Raw genomic sequence first — 17,367 nt, 5'->3', positions numbered from 1 at the left:
CGATTGTTTGCTGGAATCCTGTACGTTACTGCCTACACACGAACGAACATGTCCGCTGAAACTGGTCCGCGGACCAGTTTCAGCAGACATGTTTGGTCGTGAGTACGGGGCCTAAGAGGAATTTTCTGGAAGAAAAAAAACGCTAAACACTCCTAAATGCACCTAAACGCCTGTACAATAGATTTTTTTTCTTGCAAGGGAAGTTTTCAAGCCCAGTGTGCAGGATACCCCCCAAAAAAAACACATAGGTGCTCCCTCCACTGGCCTTAAGTAGATACATTTATGGTCCATAGACTTCATTGGAAGCAAATCAAAAATGCATTGGTGTTTTCTATGCATTTTGTAGCATGACAACAAGACACTTTTTCCAAGCAACATCTACTATACAGACTGCACATGACAGGAAAGTGGGAAGGTCACAGCTAATCTGGCTGGTGAGGGCATAACCTCTCGTCCATGACCCATATGATAATGTCTACAGAGATTTCACCAAGCATGAGAGGGCATTGCAGGACAATGCAGGACATTGCCTGCAAGTTGGACCAGGATTGGGACAGTTACTCAACCACACAGAAGAAAACCAAAAAGTTTCCTCTGAACATAACTTTAAGGCACCTTTCACATGGGTATCATTCCTTCAGTCACATTTTTGCTAAGAAAAATGGATTTAGTTTACATCAGTTTTTCATCCATTTTTTTTGGTCAGTTTTTCATGCTGGATAACAGTAGATGAAAATAATTAAACACTATTATCAAGTCACCCTATAGTGACACTAGGCATAAATGAGAAACATACCATGCTTCTCCTGCTGCTTGTAACGTAGAGATGACCAATTAAGTGTCACTGCCTGAAACACTTCTGTCCCTGTAGTCACAGCATGAGGTGTCCCACAGGCCTGGCATGTACTGGTGCTCGTAAGACATGATAAAGGAAATGGTCAGAGACTGCAGACATGGTACAGGAGACGGTCAGAGACTGCAAACGTGGTACAGGAGATGATCAGAGACTGCAGACATAGTATAGGAGATGATCAGAGACTGCAGACATAGTACAGGAGATGATAAGAGAATGCAGACATAGTACAGGAGATGGTCAGAGACTGCAGACACCGTACAGGAGATGAGTAGAGACTTCAGACATAGTATAGGAGATGATCAGAGACTGCAGACATAGTACAGGAGATGGTCAGAGACTGCAGATATAGTACAGGAGATGGTGAGAGACTGCAGACATAGTTCAGGAGATGGTCAGAGACTGCAGACATAGTATAGGAGACAATCAGAGACTGCAGATACAAGATGGTCCATTAGACCTCACACTGGAGTTATTTTTCAGGCGCTTTAGCGTTAAAAATAGCGCCTGGAAAACGCCTCATCCCAGTGTGAGAGCCAAAATGATTTCACACTGGGGTGGTGCGCTGGCAGGACGTAAAAAAAAATCCTGCAAGTAGCTTCTTTGAGGTGTGTACACTGCTCCTAAAGCGCCCCTGCCCATTGAAATCAATGGGCAGTGCCTGCAAAGCTCTTTGGCACGGGCACCTTTGAACCCTCTTATTTGGCCACTAGTGGGGGTTAAATGTACCTCTAAACGCCCCAGCACTGTTACTGCCAACGCCCCAGCACTGTTAGTGTGAAAGGGCTCTTGGTACAACTCATTATACATCACATCTGTAGATGGACTACTGAGGCGCAGGAATGGGCAGGGGCTGTGTATCCTATGCAATCTATCATGTCATAAAACATCTAGAGCTGGGGCAGCCCAGAGCATGTGTAAAGGGATGCTGGGGATGTCATTCCCCCAGCACACAGCACACTAAACACTGTGACTCACCTTGGTTCTCTCTCTGTGCAGCCCGAGATAGAGATGGGAGGGAGAGGCATTCCAACTGGAGTTTGTGGAGACAGTGCAGGATCCAAGACTCCCAGTGTGAGGAATTCATTCCTGCCCATCAGCACTCAGAAGCCACTGAAAACTAGAACCCTCGTGTCAGGAAGAAGAGCGGCCCCTCCCCTGAGCACTGCCAGGCTGGACGGGCTGCCCTATGCTCACACATCAGTTCTGGACGGACTCACACCTATGCTCAGAACACTAGTTCTGGACGGACACAAACAAGGAGAGAAGGAGGGAGGGGAGAACTCTGGCACTTTGGCTCCCCACCTCTGCAGGCGCCTGGGTGCAAAGCACCCTGTGCACCCTGCCTAGGATCGGCCCTGCAGCTGGGGATGTGGTAAAAACATGTGGCTAAGCCCCACAGCCACCTACTGGAATTTTAACATGACAGCCTGATGAGTCCGCAGAATTTTTAACTCGTAGTGTTTAATATGTGGCATTACCTGTCAAACTCTTGGCTCACAGTTGTGGCGTGGTCCTGCAATGTTAAATTATTTGGCAAGCAAAACAAAAAACAAAAAAACACAAGCATTAGGAAGCGGCAGTAGCACATCCAGAACGCCTGCCAGCTGCTGCTATACCACCCTTGGTAATACAATCAGCCACATATTGCTTTTCAAGGGGCAGTACACATTACCGCCAGTGTGAAAGAGCCATTAGACCCTTGGTTGTGGCCATCATTTTCTGATCTCTTCCTGGGGAGGGACTGAGGTTGTTGGAGGGGGTCAGAGTATTGGCATATATTCTCAGAGAAAAAAAAGCCCTGGTTAAACATAAAAAAGACATTCCAGCAAACTGGCTAATTTTTTACTGACACAGGGTCCATTAGCAGGCAATCCAAACCTGGCTCCTTCTCAGTAAAATTTTGATACTGGACCAAGAAATGGGAACAAAAACTCAAAGGTGAAGCTGTCCTTTGACCTTAACGTGTAATGTAACCGCCTAAAGTGAATCCTTTACATTTAACCTCCTGCAAAACAATTAACTCTTAGCTCTTAAACTACTCTGTCAATCACCTAAAAATCCAAAATGAAACTTTCCTGCAATGGAAGAGTATTATACTCATCTTCTTGGTTCTCCATGTCTCCTACCTTCTCACTGTTCAAGTGCTGCAGCCTCCGTCAATGACTGTTTCAAGTCCTCTGCCACATGCTGTAGTTCACCCTCCAACCAGTATGTCAAAGCTCTGGTCTGTAGTAATGTAGGCATCGGAGAAAAAAAACACAACATGGAAGACACAAGTAACACTCCCTAAAGTGTCACATGCAAAAAAAATTTAACAGAGGCAGCATCGTTTTAACCACTTAAGGACCGCCGCACGACTATATACGTCGGCATAGAATGGCACGGCTGGGCACATGCACGTATATATACGTCCCCTTTAAGAGCCCAGCCATGGGTCGTGAGCGTGCCGGCGGCGGCACGCTCGCGACCCGGTCCGAAGCTCCGTGACCGCGCCCCCCAGACCCGCTGACCCGATCGCAGCGGGTGTCCCACGATCGGGTCACAGGAGCTGAAGCACGGGGAGAGGTGAGTGTAAACAAACCTTCCCCGTTCTTCTCTGTGGCAATGTCAGTGATTGCCTGTTCCCTGATATAGGGAACGACGATCACTGACGTCCAACCCCGCCCCCTACAGTTAGAAACACATATGAGGTCACACTTAACCCCTACAGCGCCCCCTAGTGGTTAACCCCTTCACCGCCATTGTCATTTTCACAGTATCAGTGCATTTTTATAGCACTTTTCGCTGTGAAAATGACAATGGTCCCAAAAATGTGTCAAAAGTGTGCGATGTGTCTGCCATAATGTTGCAGTCACAAAAAAAAAATCGCTGATCGCCGCCATTAGTAGTGAAAAAAAAATTATTAATAAAAATGCCATACAACTGTCTTCTATTTTGCGCAAACCAATCGATAAACGCTTATTGCGATTTTTTTTACCAAAAATATGTAGAAGAATACGTATTGGCCTAAACTAAGGAATTTTTTTTTTTATATATCTTTTTTGGGGATATTTATTATAGCAAAAAGTAAAAAATATTGATTTTTTTTCTAAATTGTCGCTCTATTTTTGTTTATAGCGCAAAAAATAAAAAAAGCAGACGTGATCAAATACCACCGAAAGAAAGCTCTATTTGTGGGAAAAAAAGGACACCAATTTTGTTAAGTTAAATCGACGCAATGCCAAATCGCAAAAAGGGGCAAGGTCCTTAACCTGCATATCGGTCCGGGTCTTAACCGGTTAAAGGCGCGTACGTAGAAGACACTACAAGTGCAAAGTGCACTTGAAAGTGCAGTCGCTGTAGATCCGAGGGGGACACGCAAGGAAGATAAAAAACAGCATTTTATCTTGCACATGATTGGATAATAAAATCAGCAGAGCTTCCCCTGATATCAGATCTACCTCTCAGATTTACAACGACTGCACTTCCAAGTGCAGTTTCAAAGAAATTTCAAGTGCACTTTGCACTTGTAGTTTGCACTTGTAGTGCAAAGTGGATTTGCCTTTCGTAAATTACCCCCTAGAGTCTTCATCTGTCTTGAGCAAGTTGAGCTTTAGGTGTTTTATATCTATATGTCCAAGGTATGCCCACTTCTAATTTATTCATTGTTTTTCAGATTGAAAGAACAGATAATTTATATTTACAAAAGTACCCTTATCCATCATTATGGCTTTACTTTATATATACATTAGAATAATCATACCTCCCAACTTTTTGAGATGGGAATGAAGGACACCTATCAGCAAAAGTATGCAGGCATAGGACACACCCTTTGCCACGCCCCCTTAAAGGAGAATTGTATAAAAAAAACAAAATTGGTTAAACCCACAAGTGCTTTTTTTACCACTACTATTCCTTTACCAAAATGAGGGACAAATGAGGGGGACAGAGGGACATTGCTCCAAATCAGGGACAGTCCCTCGAAATCAGGGACAGCTGGGAGCTATGGAAAATGTATATAGCAAAACCTCCCTTTTAATTAAAGATAAAACTGTTTACTTTGATGCTTTTGGTCTGTATGTGGTGTTTTACCTACTAAAACACTGATTATTCTGTGCAGCCAGTCTACGTGCCTAGCATTTGAAGGTTACACACAGGAAACAACAAAGTAGTAAAGTTTTATGCATTTTTTTTTTATGCATGATAAAACTTTACAACAGAATATTATATTGTCCTTTAGATCCATAAAAGCACTTTATGAGATTTTTATTTTATAAACAGTCATTTTATACATATGCAGTATTACTATACCACTTATCTTTTTTAACTTTCCGCTATATACATTCGTGAGAAGTGTACAGCTATGTTTTGCACGTTGCACAGAATTCTGGCTCAAGGAACAGGAGTGCTTGGCATTTAGCCATTTCAGAGGGAGGAAAAGGGGGAGGCTTAATGCGCAACCTTCATAAAAGGACAGCTGTTGCTAAAGTTTATTCCTTTACATTAGGGCAGAGGAAAGAACTACAAGTAGAATGGCTACTGCCGGAAAGGTAAGTTGGCTTCTATAAAGCTAGTTAACTTTGTGCAAAATATTTAAACATGTGTCAGACTTACAGTATACATTAGGATTCCCTTAAACATTATAGTAAATTGCTAAGTTTTTCTGTTATGATGAATTGCCTTTTGTTCCCATTCTTTTACTTTTGAGGTTTATGGTCACAAATGTGTATGCTTTTAGTACATGCATCAGTATAATGCCCCGTACACCCGGTCAGACTTCTGACCGGCCAAAATCACACCGGAATTCCGACGGCATTCCATCAGAGTAAGATAGAACATGTTTTCTATCTAAACTCCAACGGAATTCCTCAGAATTTCAGATGAAAAAAGTCCGATGGGGCATACACGCGGTCAGAATTTCCGATGGAAAAAGTCCATCTGACTTTTTCCATCGAAAATTGGGATCGTGTGTACAAGGCAGGGTGATAGATTGGGAAGTGCTTTATTTTCCCATTCTATTCACAGGGTGAAGGACTTAACCTTTGAAAAAAATGGCTCCATGTGGTTTACAGACTTTTTAATCAAGAAAGCAAAGAGGGTCTGGCTCTAAATATTATGGATTTCAAGGGTTCTGTGCCCATTTCCAAGACTGGACTTTGTATGTGTGTATTTCATGGTCATGGTTATGTGTGTGTGTGTGTTTGTGTGAGTTTTTTTTTTTTGTTTTAGTGCCATCAGTGAAATTTACCCTTACATCCTGCCCCAGACACACAGCATTAAGTAAGAGGAGATCACTCCAAAGTGAAGGAATACCACCTCTTACAGTTAGCACCAGAATAGGTTTCCCAAATGGAAGATTTCTCCCCACCTAATTTTTCCTGTGACCACTTAAAAATTATAATTTTTTCATCAATTTCTGTACTGGTGACAATGGCTATAAGGGTGAATCTCCTTAGTGGAGATGCACACAGCAATACAAACCTGACAGGGGTTCTATCTCTTCACATTCTATCCACAAACAGTTGCTTTAAAGTGGTTATAAAGGCTATTTTTGACTCAAAAATAAAACAATATACTGGTATTGCAGTTCAATGGTATTGCGCTGAGCGGCCCCTTACCTCCTTTTCTGGGGTGCACTTCTCTTCCGTGAGTGCCCCCACTCCTCTGGGGGCACTTGAGCAGGCGTTCTCCTTAGATCTGTTAAATGCATCCATAGACACACAAAGCTTGTTTTGGCCCTGCCCCCTCCTCACAGGATTTGATTGACAGCAGCAGGAGCCAATGGCTCTTGTTGTTCTCCCAATGTCTGTAAAAAGAGGAGGAGGGGAGGGTGCCTCTGCATATGGACACAGCGCTGGATTAAGAAAAGTCAAAGGTGTTTAGGGAGGTGTGAGGTCAGTGGCGACCCTAGGACCATCATATGGGGGGGGGGGGGGTTTGACACAAGACACACCACACACCACAATCAAAACTGGAGGGGGAGGGTGGGCACTAACAATTTTCACCACTAAATCATCGCTCAGGCATGAATGGGGCATAAATCTTTCCTGATCCACCCTCTCTCCCACCAGGTGCAGTGTAGGATGTTTTAGTTTTGGAATGGAAGACAGGTATTTTAAAAATATGAATCCCCAGAAATTGGCTGGGGATTTGGATTTTAATGCCCCAAGTTCTACCCTGCATGTCTCCCAGTCATCCCCATGTATGTCTCTCAGCCCCCCATATATCTCCCAGTCCCCCTTGTATGTCTCCCCCCCCCTCCATGTCTCTCAGTCCTCCCTGCATGTCTTTCAGTCCTCCCTGCATGTCTTTCAGTCCTCCCTGCATGTCTTTCAGTCCTCCCTGCATGTCTTTCAGTCCTCCCTGCATGTCTTTCAGTCCTCCCTGCATGTCTCTCAGTCCACCCTGCATGTCTCTCAGTCCTCAGATGACAAAAAAAAAAAAGATAACTAAACTTCAGCTTTAAGTACTGTATTTATCCCGGTATACCGCGCACCCCTAAAGTGGCCCCCAATCCTGTGAAAAAAAATTTTTTTGTACCTACAGTTTTGGTGTCTTGCGCGGCGTCCATCGGTGGCCTCGTCGGGTCCGGCATCCTTCTACGGCTTCGGGTGTCCTCTTCGGCGGGTCGGGTGTCCTCTTCGGCGGGTCGGGTGTCCTCTTCGGCGGGTCCGGCGTCCTTCTGCGGCGTCCTCCCCGCTCGTTTCCTGCCACGAGTTTGAATACTGCGCCGGCATATACCGAGCGCAGTACACTCGCGAATCTTCGGGCAGGCTCGGCAACTGTCGCGCTGATGTCCTGTACGAAGATTCACGAGTGTATTCAAACTCGTGGCGGGAAAGCGGGTATCGGCGTATATCGCGCACCCACGATTTTGCCCTGATTTTCAGGGCAAAATAGTGCGCGGTATACGCCGATAAATACAGTAATAAAATGAAAAAAACGAATTTGGGGAAAACGTACCTATGTAACAGTTGTCATACCTCTCAAATGTCTTAGTATGGAAATGATTGTGGAGCCAGTCAGGATATAAAAATATAAGTACATTTATTAAAATTATACTAATATATATATATATATATATATATATATATATATATATATATATATATATATATATTGTAAAGTAGTGAGTGTATAGCTTGTATAACAGTGCAAATTTGCTGTTCCCTAAAAATAATTCAAGTACACCCCTAATTACAAATGTTCAAATTGGGCCCAAAGTGTCAATATTTTCTTGTGCATGGAGTTCACAAGAGCTTCACAGGTTGCCACTGGAGTCCTCTTCCACTCCTCCATGACCACATCACAGAGCTGGTGGATGTTAGAGACCTTGCACTCCTCAACCTTCCATTTAAGGATGCCCCACAGAGGCTCAATAGGATTTAGGTCTGGAGACATGCTTGGCGAGTCCAACACTTTTACTCTCAGCTTATTTAGCAAGGCAGTGGTCATCTTGGATGTGTTTTTGGGGTCGTTATCATGTTGGAATGCTGCCCTGCGGCCCAGTCTCTGAAGGGAGGGGATCATGCTCTGCTTCAGTATGTCACAGTACATGTTGGCATTCATGGTTCCCTCAGTGAACTGTAGCTCCCCAGTGTCGACAGCACTCATGCAGGCCCAGACCATGACACTCCCACCACCATGCTTGACTGTAGGCAAGACACACTTGTCTTTGTACTCCTCAACTGGTTGCTGCCACACACGCTTGACACCATCTGAACCAAATAAGTTTATAATAAGTTATAAAGTTAAGTTACTATAAAAAGTGAGTTTGTACTCACTTTTGTTGCCAGCGGTTTAGACATTAATGGCTGTGTGTTGAGTTATTTTGAGGAGACAGCAATTGTATATTATACAAGCTGTACACAAGTTATACAAGCTGTACACTCACTGCTTTACATTGTAGCAAGGTGTAATTTCTTCTATGTTGACACATGAAAAGATAAAATTAAAATATTTACAAAAAATGCGAGGGGTGTAGTCATTTTTGGCAGATACTGTACATACATACCGTGTGTGTGTGTGTGTGTATATATATATATATATAGGGCTAGATTCAGGTAGGGGCGCGCAATGTTACGGCGGCGTAGCGTATCGTATTTACGCTACGCCGCCGTAAGTTATAGAGGCAAGTGCTGTATTCACAAAACACTTGCCTTCTAAGTTACGGCGGCGTAGGGTAAATGGCGTAAATGGCCGTCCGTGTACATATCCCAGTGTGCATTGCTCCAAAGTACGCCGCAAGGACGTATTGGTTTCGACGTGAACTTAAACTAAGTCCAGCCCTATTCGCGAACGACTTACGCAAACGATGTAAAAAATTCTAAATTCGACGCGGGAACGACGTCCATACTTAACATTGCGTACGCCTCATAAAAGCAGGAGCAACGTTACGCCGGAAAAGCCTTATGCAAACGACGTAAAAATCGGCGTATCTAGGTCATTTGCATATTCTACGCTGAAATCTACGGAAGCGCCCCTAGCGGCCAACGTAAAATTGCACACAATTATACGCCGGCGTATTCAAGTTACATCGGCGGAGGAAGCCTATTTTTTAAACGTATCTGCCTTTGAGAATCGGCGTAAAGATACGACGGCGCAGATTTGAAATTACGGCGGTGTATCTGGAGATACGCCGCCATATGTGGTTGCTGAATCTAGCCCCTACAGTATTATGATTCAGTCAGTTGCTGTGTGTCACATGGATGCAAAGACCATCTAGGCCAGTTATCGCAATATCGCTTTTATAATTGTAGTGCCCCCCTTACTTTCAGTATGGGCACTACGCTAAAGTTAGTGGGGAATGGGAGAGTTATTTTGCTCCCATTTACAATTTGTTAAATTGTGGGCTGCTGTCATTCCTGAACTGTCTTGTAGGTCAGTCTGCGCTCCAGGGGTGTTTTTTCCACCCCTGGGCGACAGGTGGCGCTGGAGGGGTTCTGGCAGAGCCACTTTTCCCCAGCAGCCAATTGCAGGAGTTTTTCCCTCGTGGGGCATGCTGGGGAGGAGTATATCTGTGGCAAGCACCATTTTTGTTGGTTCTTCCCGCGGGTCCCAGGTGCGACATCCACCTTAAGGGTGTGCGCATCCAACGGACCCCGGCGTTGGCCTTCCAGGCCGGGGTCGCATGCTACGCGGAGTTCCATATGGCTGAGAGGGGCCCCAGTGACTTACTGGGTCGCCCGCTTCACTGAGAAGATCCCAGGCTGGGTGCCGCTCGATTGGGGGGTCGGCTTGAGGAGAACCCGGAGGAAGGTTGTACAACAGAGCTTGAACGAACCATCAGGGATCTGATGACCGAAATGCTGACAGGTACTCTTTGCTGTCATCCGGTGACCTATGTTCAATAGGGCTGCGCATCTTCACCGGTCTCACGATTCGATGCGATTACGATTATCAAGTCCACGATTCGATTCGATTCCGCGATGCATCACGATGCATCGGGATTGCAGTGCAAGTGCGCATGGCTCTCCCCCCAAAATACTAAAGGAGATGATCAGAGACTGCAGACATAATACAGAAGATGATCAGAGACTGCAGACATAGTACAGGAGATGATCAGAGACTGCAGACATAGTACAGGAGATGATCAGAGACTGCAGACATAGTACAGGAGATGATCAGAGACTGCAGACATAGTACAGGAGATGTTCAGAGACTGCAGACATAGTACAGGAGATGATCAGAGACTGCAGACATAGTACAGGAGATGATCAGAGACTGCAGACATAGTACAGGAGATGATCAGAGACTGCAGACATGCTACAGGAGATGATCAGAGACTGCAGACATGCTACAGGAGATGATCAGAGACTGCAGACATGCTACAGGAGATGATCAGAGACTGCAGACATGCTACAGGAGATGATCAGAGACTGCATACATGCTACAGGAGATGATCAGAGACTGCAGACATGCTACAGGAGATGATCAGAGACTGCAGATATGCTACAGGAGATGATCAGAGACTGCAGACATGATACAGGAGATGATCAGAGACTGCAGACATAGTACAGGAGATAATCAGAGACTGCAGACATAGTACAGGAGATGTTCTAGCTAAAACCGCCAATGCACTGAAATGTGTATCAAAGATCCCCTGATATACAATGGAATGATTAGTTGCTAAATAACCTGGTGGGTAAGGACAACTGCTATGCGATAGGTTAGTGTAGCAAAACGTGGATTGGGAAATGTAAGCCTAGAGCACAAATAAACCCTGATATGCAATGGGTTGGCTGATTGCTATAATATCCTAGTAAGTGTAGATCAATTGTAGAGCAGTATGTGGGTGTAGCAAAACATCAAATGACAAAATAAACATGGATAAAAAAAACAGTAAAAATGAAGATAGTCTCAGTATGGAGGTTGCAGTATGCCACTCGGTTAAAAAGATGGAGTACACACTGTGTAGTACATTTTTTTTGTTTTTTATTAAAAAATCCGGGTTATCAGATATATGCAGCAGCTGATGGCCCCAAACGTAGGGAACCGCCAAAGGTTTGACAAGAAAAATAAAACAATTGGTGACAGAAAATAGAAATAGTCTAAAACAAAATAAAAGTGACCTGTTGTCCTGTGCGGGCTGGTAAGGATGACGGCTGGTAAGGCTGACGGCTGGTAATGCTGTGTATCTCCTTCACAGCCTCCAAGCCGGCGGGGACGTGGCCGTTCAAACAGCGAGCGTGCTGACGTAATAGGTTACCTGCCGCTATAGTTTTCTCACTATCGCACTATCATACTACAGTCCCCACAATGCATTGCGGGGTGGAGCTGTGCGAGTCATCCAATCACTGCCCTCTGCCGCCTGTTGGGGGCGGTGCCAGGGCAGGGTGGGGAAAGGGAGGATCCTCTGAATCAGGGCTGACGCCAGGAGTGACGTGAGAGCTCAGCACAGCATAGAAAAAAAAGGAAATTAAGTAACAGCTGCACGGAGCGCTCTCCCGGGAGGGGGCGGGGCTAGACATCGATTATTACGATCGCATGCATCGGCGCCGCATCGGGGACACCCGAATCGCGATGCACCGATGCAGCGATTAAATTCCACCCCCCTAATGTTCAATCTACTGGGAGGATTCGCACAATTCGTCCATTTAGCTCATTCAAGTAGTAGGCCTGTGGCAGAGGCCCTAGAGCCAGGCCTGTGGCAGAGGCCTGTTCCTCCCAGCAACACTAAGTGACACTTCGGCTGCCATGCTTGTGGCAGAAGTCTGTCCGGGGGCACTTCACCCACTCTGGCTAGATTGGCGACGAACTGTGACTATTATTACTGTGCTATTGAGTAGACATGTGCACAGCAAAAATTTTCGTTTATTTCTGTTTAGTTTCTGTTCGTTTATCGTGATTCGTAACAAGTCGTAATTTCGTAAGACGTTAGTTATCGTATTCGTACTCTTTAGTATTTTCGTAACACTCTTTTTTCCGTTTCCGTTTTTTTCTGTTAGTTTATTTTTCGTTGAATCGAGATTCGCATTTTCGTTATATTTTGTATTCTGCCGCGTTCGTATTTTTAAAATGATTTTATTCGTTCCTTCGTTTTTACGTTAGTTTAATTTTCGTTGTTTTGATATTCGTATTTACATTATATTTTCCATCATGCCGCATTCGTATTTTCGTAAGAAATATATTTTCGTTGCTTTATGATCATTCGTATTTTCGTGTCTAATTTCCTTTGATTGTAAAAACGTACTTTTGTAGATTTTATTGCATTCGTAATTCTGTTAGAATACATTTTACGTTTATTCGACACACTACTCGTCGTAATTTTGTAATTCATACTTTACTGTGATTGACTTGACTGTCTTAGTTAGCACACACACCCTGTCTAAAATGAAGTCTGACGTAGAAGAAAACTAAAATATGTCAGATATTACAAATACAAATCTAGAAATTAGATGCACTGCAGTCTAACACAGAAAAAGACACAAGGAGCCAGGAGGTAATGACTCAGAAAGAAGCTCATTGGGGGAAGGAACAAACCTCTTCAGAGGAAAGGGACAGCGCTCAGTGGCTATTGGTCAATGTCCAGAAATATTTCAATACTAACGAAAGCTAATTTACATTATTGACGGAAAACGTATTCGTAACTTAAAAAATTGCACATGCCTACTATTGAGAGCCGGATTGCTCTTTTTCTACATCCAGGCCTGATACCGCAAAGTTCTCTATCGCTTCATCAACCTTTTCCTTCCTACTGCATGTTGATGTTGGCTATGTTGGGCCTGAAATAAAGCATTTGAAAACCTTCCTTCATGTACTGGACATTTGCTCACTACTTTATTCATCAGCTACACCCCTAGACAACATTGAGGTAACTTGATATGCCGATCCCAACAACAAACCAGCGGCTCCTGCAGGGATAGCGCTACACGTGGGGGCTCGTCCGGGATTCGGCTGTTACCTTTGGCAACAAGAAAAAGTGAGTAAGAATTTACTAAAGAGCGAAGAGTGCCGTGTACTTAGAACTGTCCGGCTATGAAGGAGTTAACCTCGCACCGCTAAGCTTGGGCGTACGTGCAGCCTAGCACGCGCCTACAACGTGTCCGGACAAGTTCTTCAAGTAGGAGGAGTCACCCTCCCCTGCGTGAGACGTATAACAGTGTTACGCCCCAAATCAGCAGAACCACCATTTTCTTTGAGAAGGACGGACCGCTATTGAAGATGTCTGTACCATCGTAGAGTTCTGCTGCCCCTGCTGCGTTGAGACGCCTATGACCGCACCAGGGGTGTCCTCTATGACTGTCCCACCTGGAGTGTCCGCGACGGATACAGGCATTCGGTTGTCCACGAAGGGACAGTTTGCACTGTTATCCTCTGGGGGAACAGAAATGTTGGGCCTGGCCTGCTCTCGATGTCAAGAGTTGGCCGTCCGCCTCCTGCCGTTCGCTCAGTGCCGGAGATGTCGGGCGTATTTGTTCGATGCTGCACCATCCGTCGGTCCCCCAAGGGAATACTATGTGGACCGTTTCTCTGGGACAGTTACCGCAGAGGTGGAGGCCTCATGGCCGGAACCTCTCTCTTCCGAGGAGATCCTGAGTGCTAATACCGCTATCAATGTCCCGGTCGTCCAGACATCTGTATCGGCTAACTCGCCCGCCCGCCCGCTTGATGGAGGTAAGCCCGCCGGATGGGACAAATCAAGCTGACCATGTGGGCTGCATGTCCAGTATGCAGGCCAAGACCATCCGGGAGGTCGTTTCAGTTGGTGTGGCCCCCAACAGATGTGTTGCTGCCAGAGGAAGGCTTCCCCGGCTAACCGACTGTAGTGAATGGAGGCTGCCCTACCTACCTGATCTAGCCCCTGTCCTGACCAAGGGTCGAACCTATCTCCCTGCAGAGGAATGTGATTCCTCGGATTTCGAGTTCTGGTCGGGCGGATCCCAGACGGATGGCGGTGATCTTCCCGACCATCTTTTTGAACCTCGGTTCCCCGAGCAACAGGGCTTTGCGGGATTTCGGGCCTCCTGCACCAAGAAGAAGAAGAAGTTTCAAACAAATCGTCCATTTAGCTCATTCAAGTAGTAGGCCTGTGGCAGAGGCCCTAGAGCCAGGCCTGTGGCAGAGGCCTGTTCCTCCCAGCAACACTAAGTGACACTTCGGCTGCCAGGCTTGTGGCAGAAGTCTGTCCGGGGGCACTTCACCCACTCTGGCTAGAGTGGCGACAAACTGTGACTATTATTACTGTGCTATTGAGAGCAGGATTGCTCTTTTTCTATATCCAGGCCTGATAACACAAAGTTCTCTATCGCTTCATCAACCTTTTCCTTCCTACTGCATGTTGATGTTGGCTATGTTGGGCCTGAAATAAAGCATTTGAAAACCTTCCTTCATGTACTGGACATTTGCTCACTACTTTATTCATCAGCTACACCCCTAGACAACACTGAGGTAACTTAATATGCCGATCCCAACAACAAACCAGCGGCTCCTGCGGGGGTAGCGCTGCATAATGTTGATGGGCCACTGTACAGAGCATACCCTAAAGCTAATTAGCTCAGCTCTACCTAATATGACCAAGTGCCTCCTACTCCATAAAGGGAGGGCCCTCATGAAAGAGAACCAATACCTCTGGGTTAAGACACCTAGCCACTCAAAACATTCCTATGTATATTTTTACTATTATGGTTAAAGATCGATTTACTATAATTAATATTAATTATTTCTACCCATTCTCTCTTTATCCCACCCTCCTGACTCTACCCTTGTCTCTTTTACCCTTCCCCTGTTTCCCAGGGATTTTTTGCACACATGGGCCACTATTGGGCTAACATACTACCTCTTTTATTTCAGCACCATAGACCCCCTTGAGTATCACGTTCCTGGTAGCAGAGCCTGATATGATGAGAAACGCCTCTCTTACTTCTCTGACCTGGGGCCCCTGGTAGTGTAAACAGGAGGCACAGGAGTACAGAGTGGCAAAAGTGCCTGTAAGTCTTTCTAGCAGCAGGGCATGTGTCCACTCTGGGCAGGTGAAGTCGTCAGATGGCTCTAGTAGAAGGGAAGCTGGTAGGCAGCTGGTAGGCAGCAGAATGAGGCAGACTGGTGCTGGACAGAGGGCAGTTGAGATGGTTGCTGATAGCAGACTGTAGATCAGCTGGAATGGCAGGGTGGTGGACAGGTACCAGTGACAGCAGACAGACTAGCAGAGTGAGGCAGGCCAGGTGTCACACACAGACAGGATGGATCAGGTACAGGGCACAAGCAGGAGAGTGGTCAGGAAACAAGCCAGGTCTGTAACTGATCAGTGAAGCAGTCACCATTGGAGCAGAGAAAAAGCGGAGGTCAAGGCACAAGCTGGGTCAGCAACTGAAATAAGGATGCAGAATCACAGGATACACAGAAGGCTGAAGCCAAAGCAGCACTGAGCCTGAGCACTGGCCCAGTTTAAATATCCCCATTTGCGCCAACATTTGTCACAAGTGCACGTGCGTGTCGGCGCACACAAGTACTGTATGCACATTAGCAAGTGCCCTATTCTTGGAAGCACTAAAGGGAACATGTATAAGCTTGTGCACAGAAGTCTGCCCAGAGGAGCCATCTTGCCTATTGTCACGCCCTTCCTTACATTGAGTATACGGGGCCAAATCCTCAAAATCGTAGCCTAACTTAATTTTTCCCATTTAAGTTACACTGGCGGGAAATTTCTACCTAAGTGCCCGATCCACAAAGCACTTACCTAGAAATTTCACGCAGTGTAACCTAAATTCTCCCGGCGCAAGGCGGTCCTGTTATCCAGGGGGCGATGACAATTTAAATGAGGCGCGCTCCCGCGCCGGTCGTACTGCGCATGCTCGTGACGTCATTTTCCCGACGTGCTTTGCGCGAAATTACGTTACGCCGGGCTTTGTGGATTGCGACGGGACAATAAAGTTGCGACGGGTTAAAAAAAAGATACGGCGAAAAAAAAAAATAAAAAAAAAAATTGCGGCGATCGAAAAAAAGGTCTGTTTTTACAAGGTGTAAACAGTTTACACCTTGTAAAAGCATCCCTAATTTTACATATGCAAACGTAAACTTACGGAGAAAAAACAAAGCTGAAAAGCTTTGTGGATCTCCGTAAGTCCTCATTTGCATACGCGAAGCGGCATTTCGACGCGAAATGCCCCCAGCGGCGGATGCGGTACTGCATCCTAAGATCCGACAGTGTAAGTCTCTTACAGATGTCGGATCTTCTGCCTATCTTTGGAAAACTGCTTCTGAGGATCAGTTCCAAAGATAGGCACAGGGATACGCAGGCGGAACAGCAGATCCGCCTGCGTATCCCTTTTGAGGATTTGGCCCACTATCCCTTAGTGTAAAGGAACTTAACTCCCCCAACAAGAGGATCAAGTTACAGGCAGTCTTTGTGTTACCTACATCTGACTTACATGGTCTGCCTCCAGGAAATACATTACTCCACTACTGCATCCCCAAAATATTTCACCCCCTTTAACTGTAGGTCTTTCTTTCCTGCACCCAAATGAAGCAAAGTGAAGTATTAATTGTCTGTCAGCATACATATTTCATCTTACAATCTGAAATCAAAGACCCAGAGGGAAGATACTTTATATTAGTAACCTTTTACATGATACTGAGGTCACGTTGGTTTAATACTACACCTGTAACCCCACTCAAACCCTCTTCCTCTCCCACCTTTCAGATTGTTTATTTGCACAATAAAGGAACAGTTTAATCTATATAATGACTATAATCAGGTAATTTACCCTTATTTAGACAAATCACTATTTATCATACATCCCACAACACCTCAAATTACGGTAATTCAAATCCATTTTGGAACCATTGCCTTTTTGTCATTTTTACTCATACCCTCACAAAACTTTTTCCATAATTTAATATATATTTATGCTATGTGCTCTTTATCCTCTTGCTTTTAGATTCCCAAATAAAACCAGTCATGTGATCAGACCATGGATTGGTCATGACCACTTTATCCTCCTTTCTCCCTAGAAATTTCGAATACACATGGGTCAAACATGACTCTCTTCCCTCCAATATGTCTTTTTTGGCAGCACTTAGTACATAACACT

The 17,367-nt window shown here is 45.2% G+C and overlaps 1 protein-coding gene across 1 annotated transcript in view; it reads left to right on the top strand.

The window, feature by feature from the left end:
- The first annotated feature begins 5,280 nt into the window (after window positions 1-5,280).
- The window catches only part of LOC120917179 (alcohol dehydrogenase 1), a 54,640-nt gene continuing 42,553 nt past the window's right edge, over window positions 5,281-17,367 (top strand). Inside the window, exon 1 of the mRNA XM_040328284.1 lies at window positions 5,281-5,385. Within this exon, the coding sequence (XP_040184218.1) occupies window positions 5,368-5,385 (18 nt within the window). The 5' untranslated portion in view covers window positions 5,281-5,367. The remainder of the gene's footprint in view (window positions 5,386-17,367) is intronic.

Source organism: Rana temporaria, chromosome 1 (assembly GCF_905171775.1).
Source record: "Rana temporaria chromosome 1, aRanTem1.1, whole genome shotgun sequence".
In the NCBI taxonomy this organism is placed as follows: Eukaryota; Metazoa; Chordata; class Amphibia; order Anura; family Ranidae; genus Rana; species Rana temporaria.
Note: the sequence above shows the minus strand (reverse complement) of the source record. Positions and strands in the feature narration are given on the sequence as shown.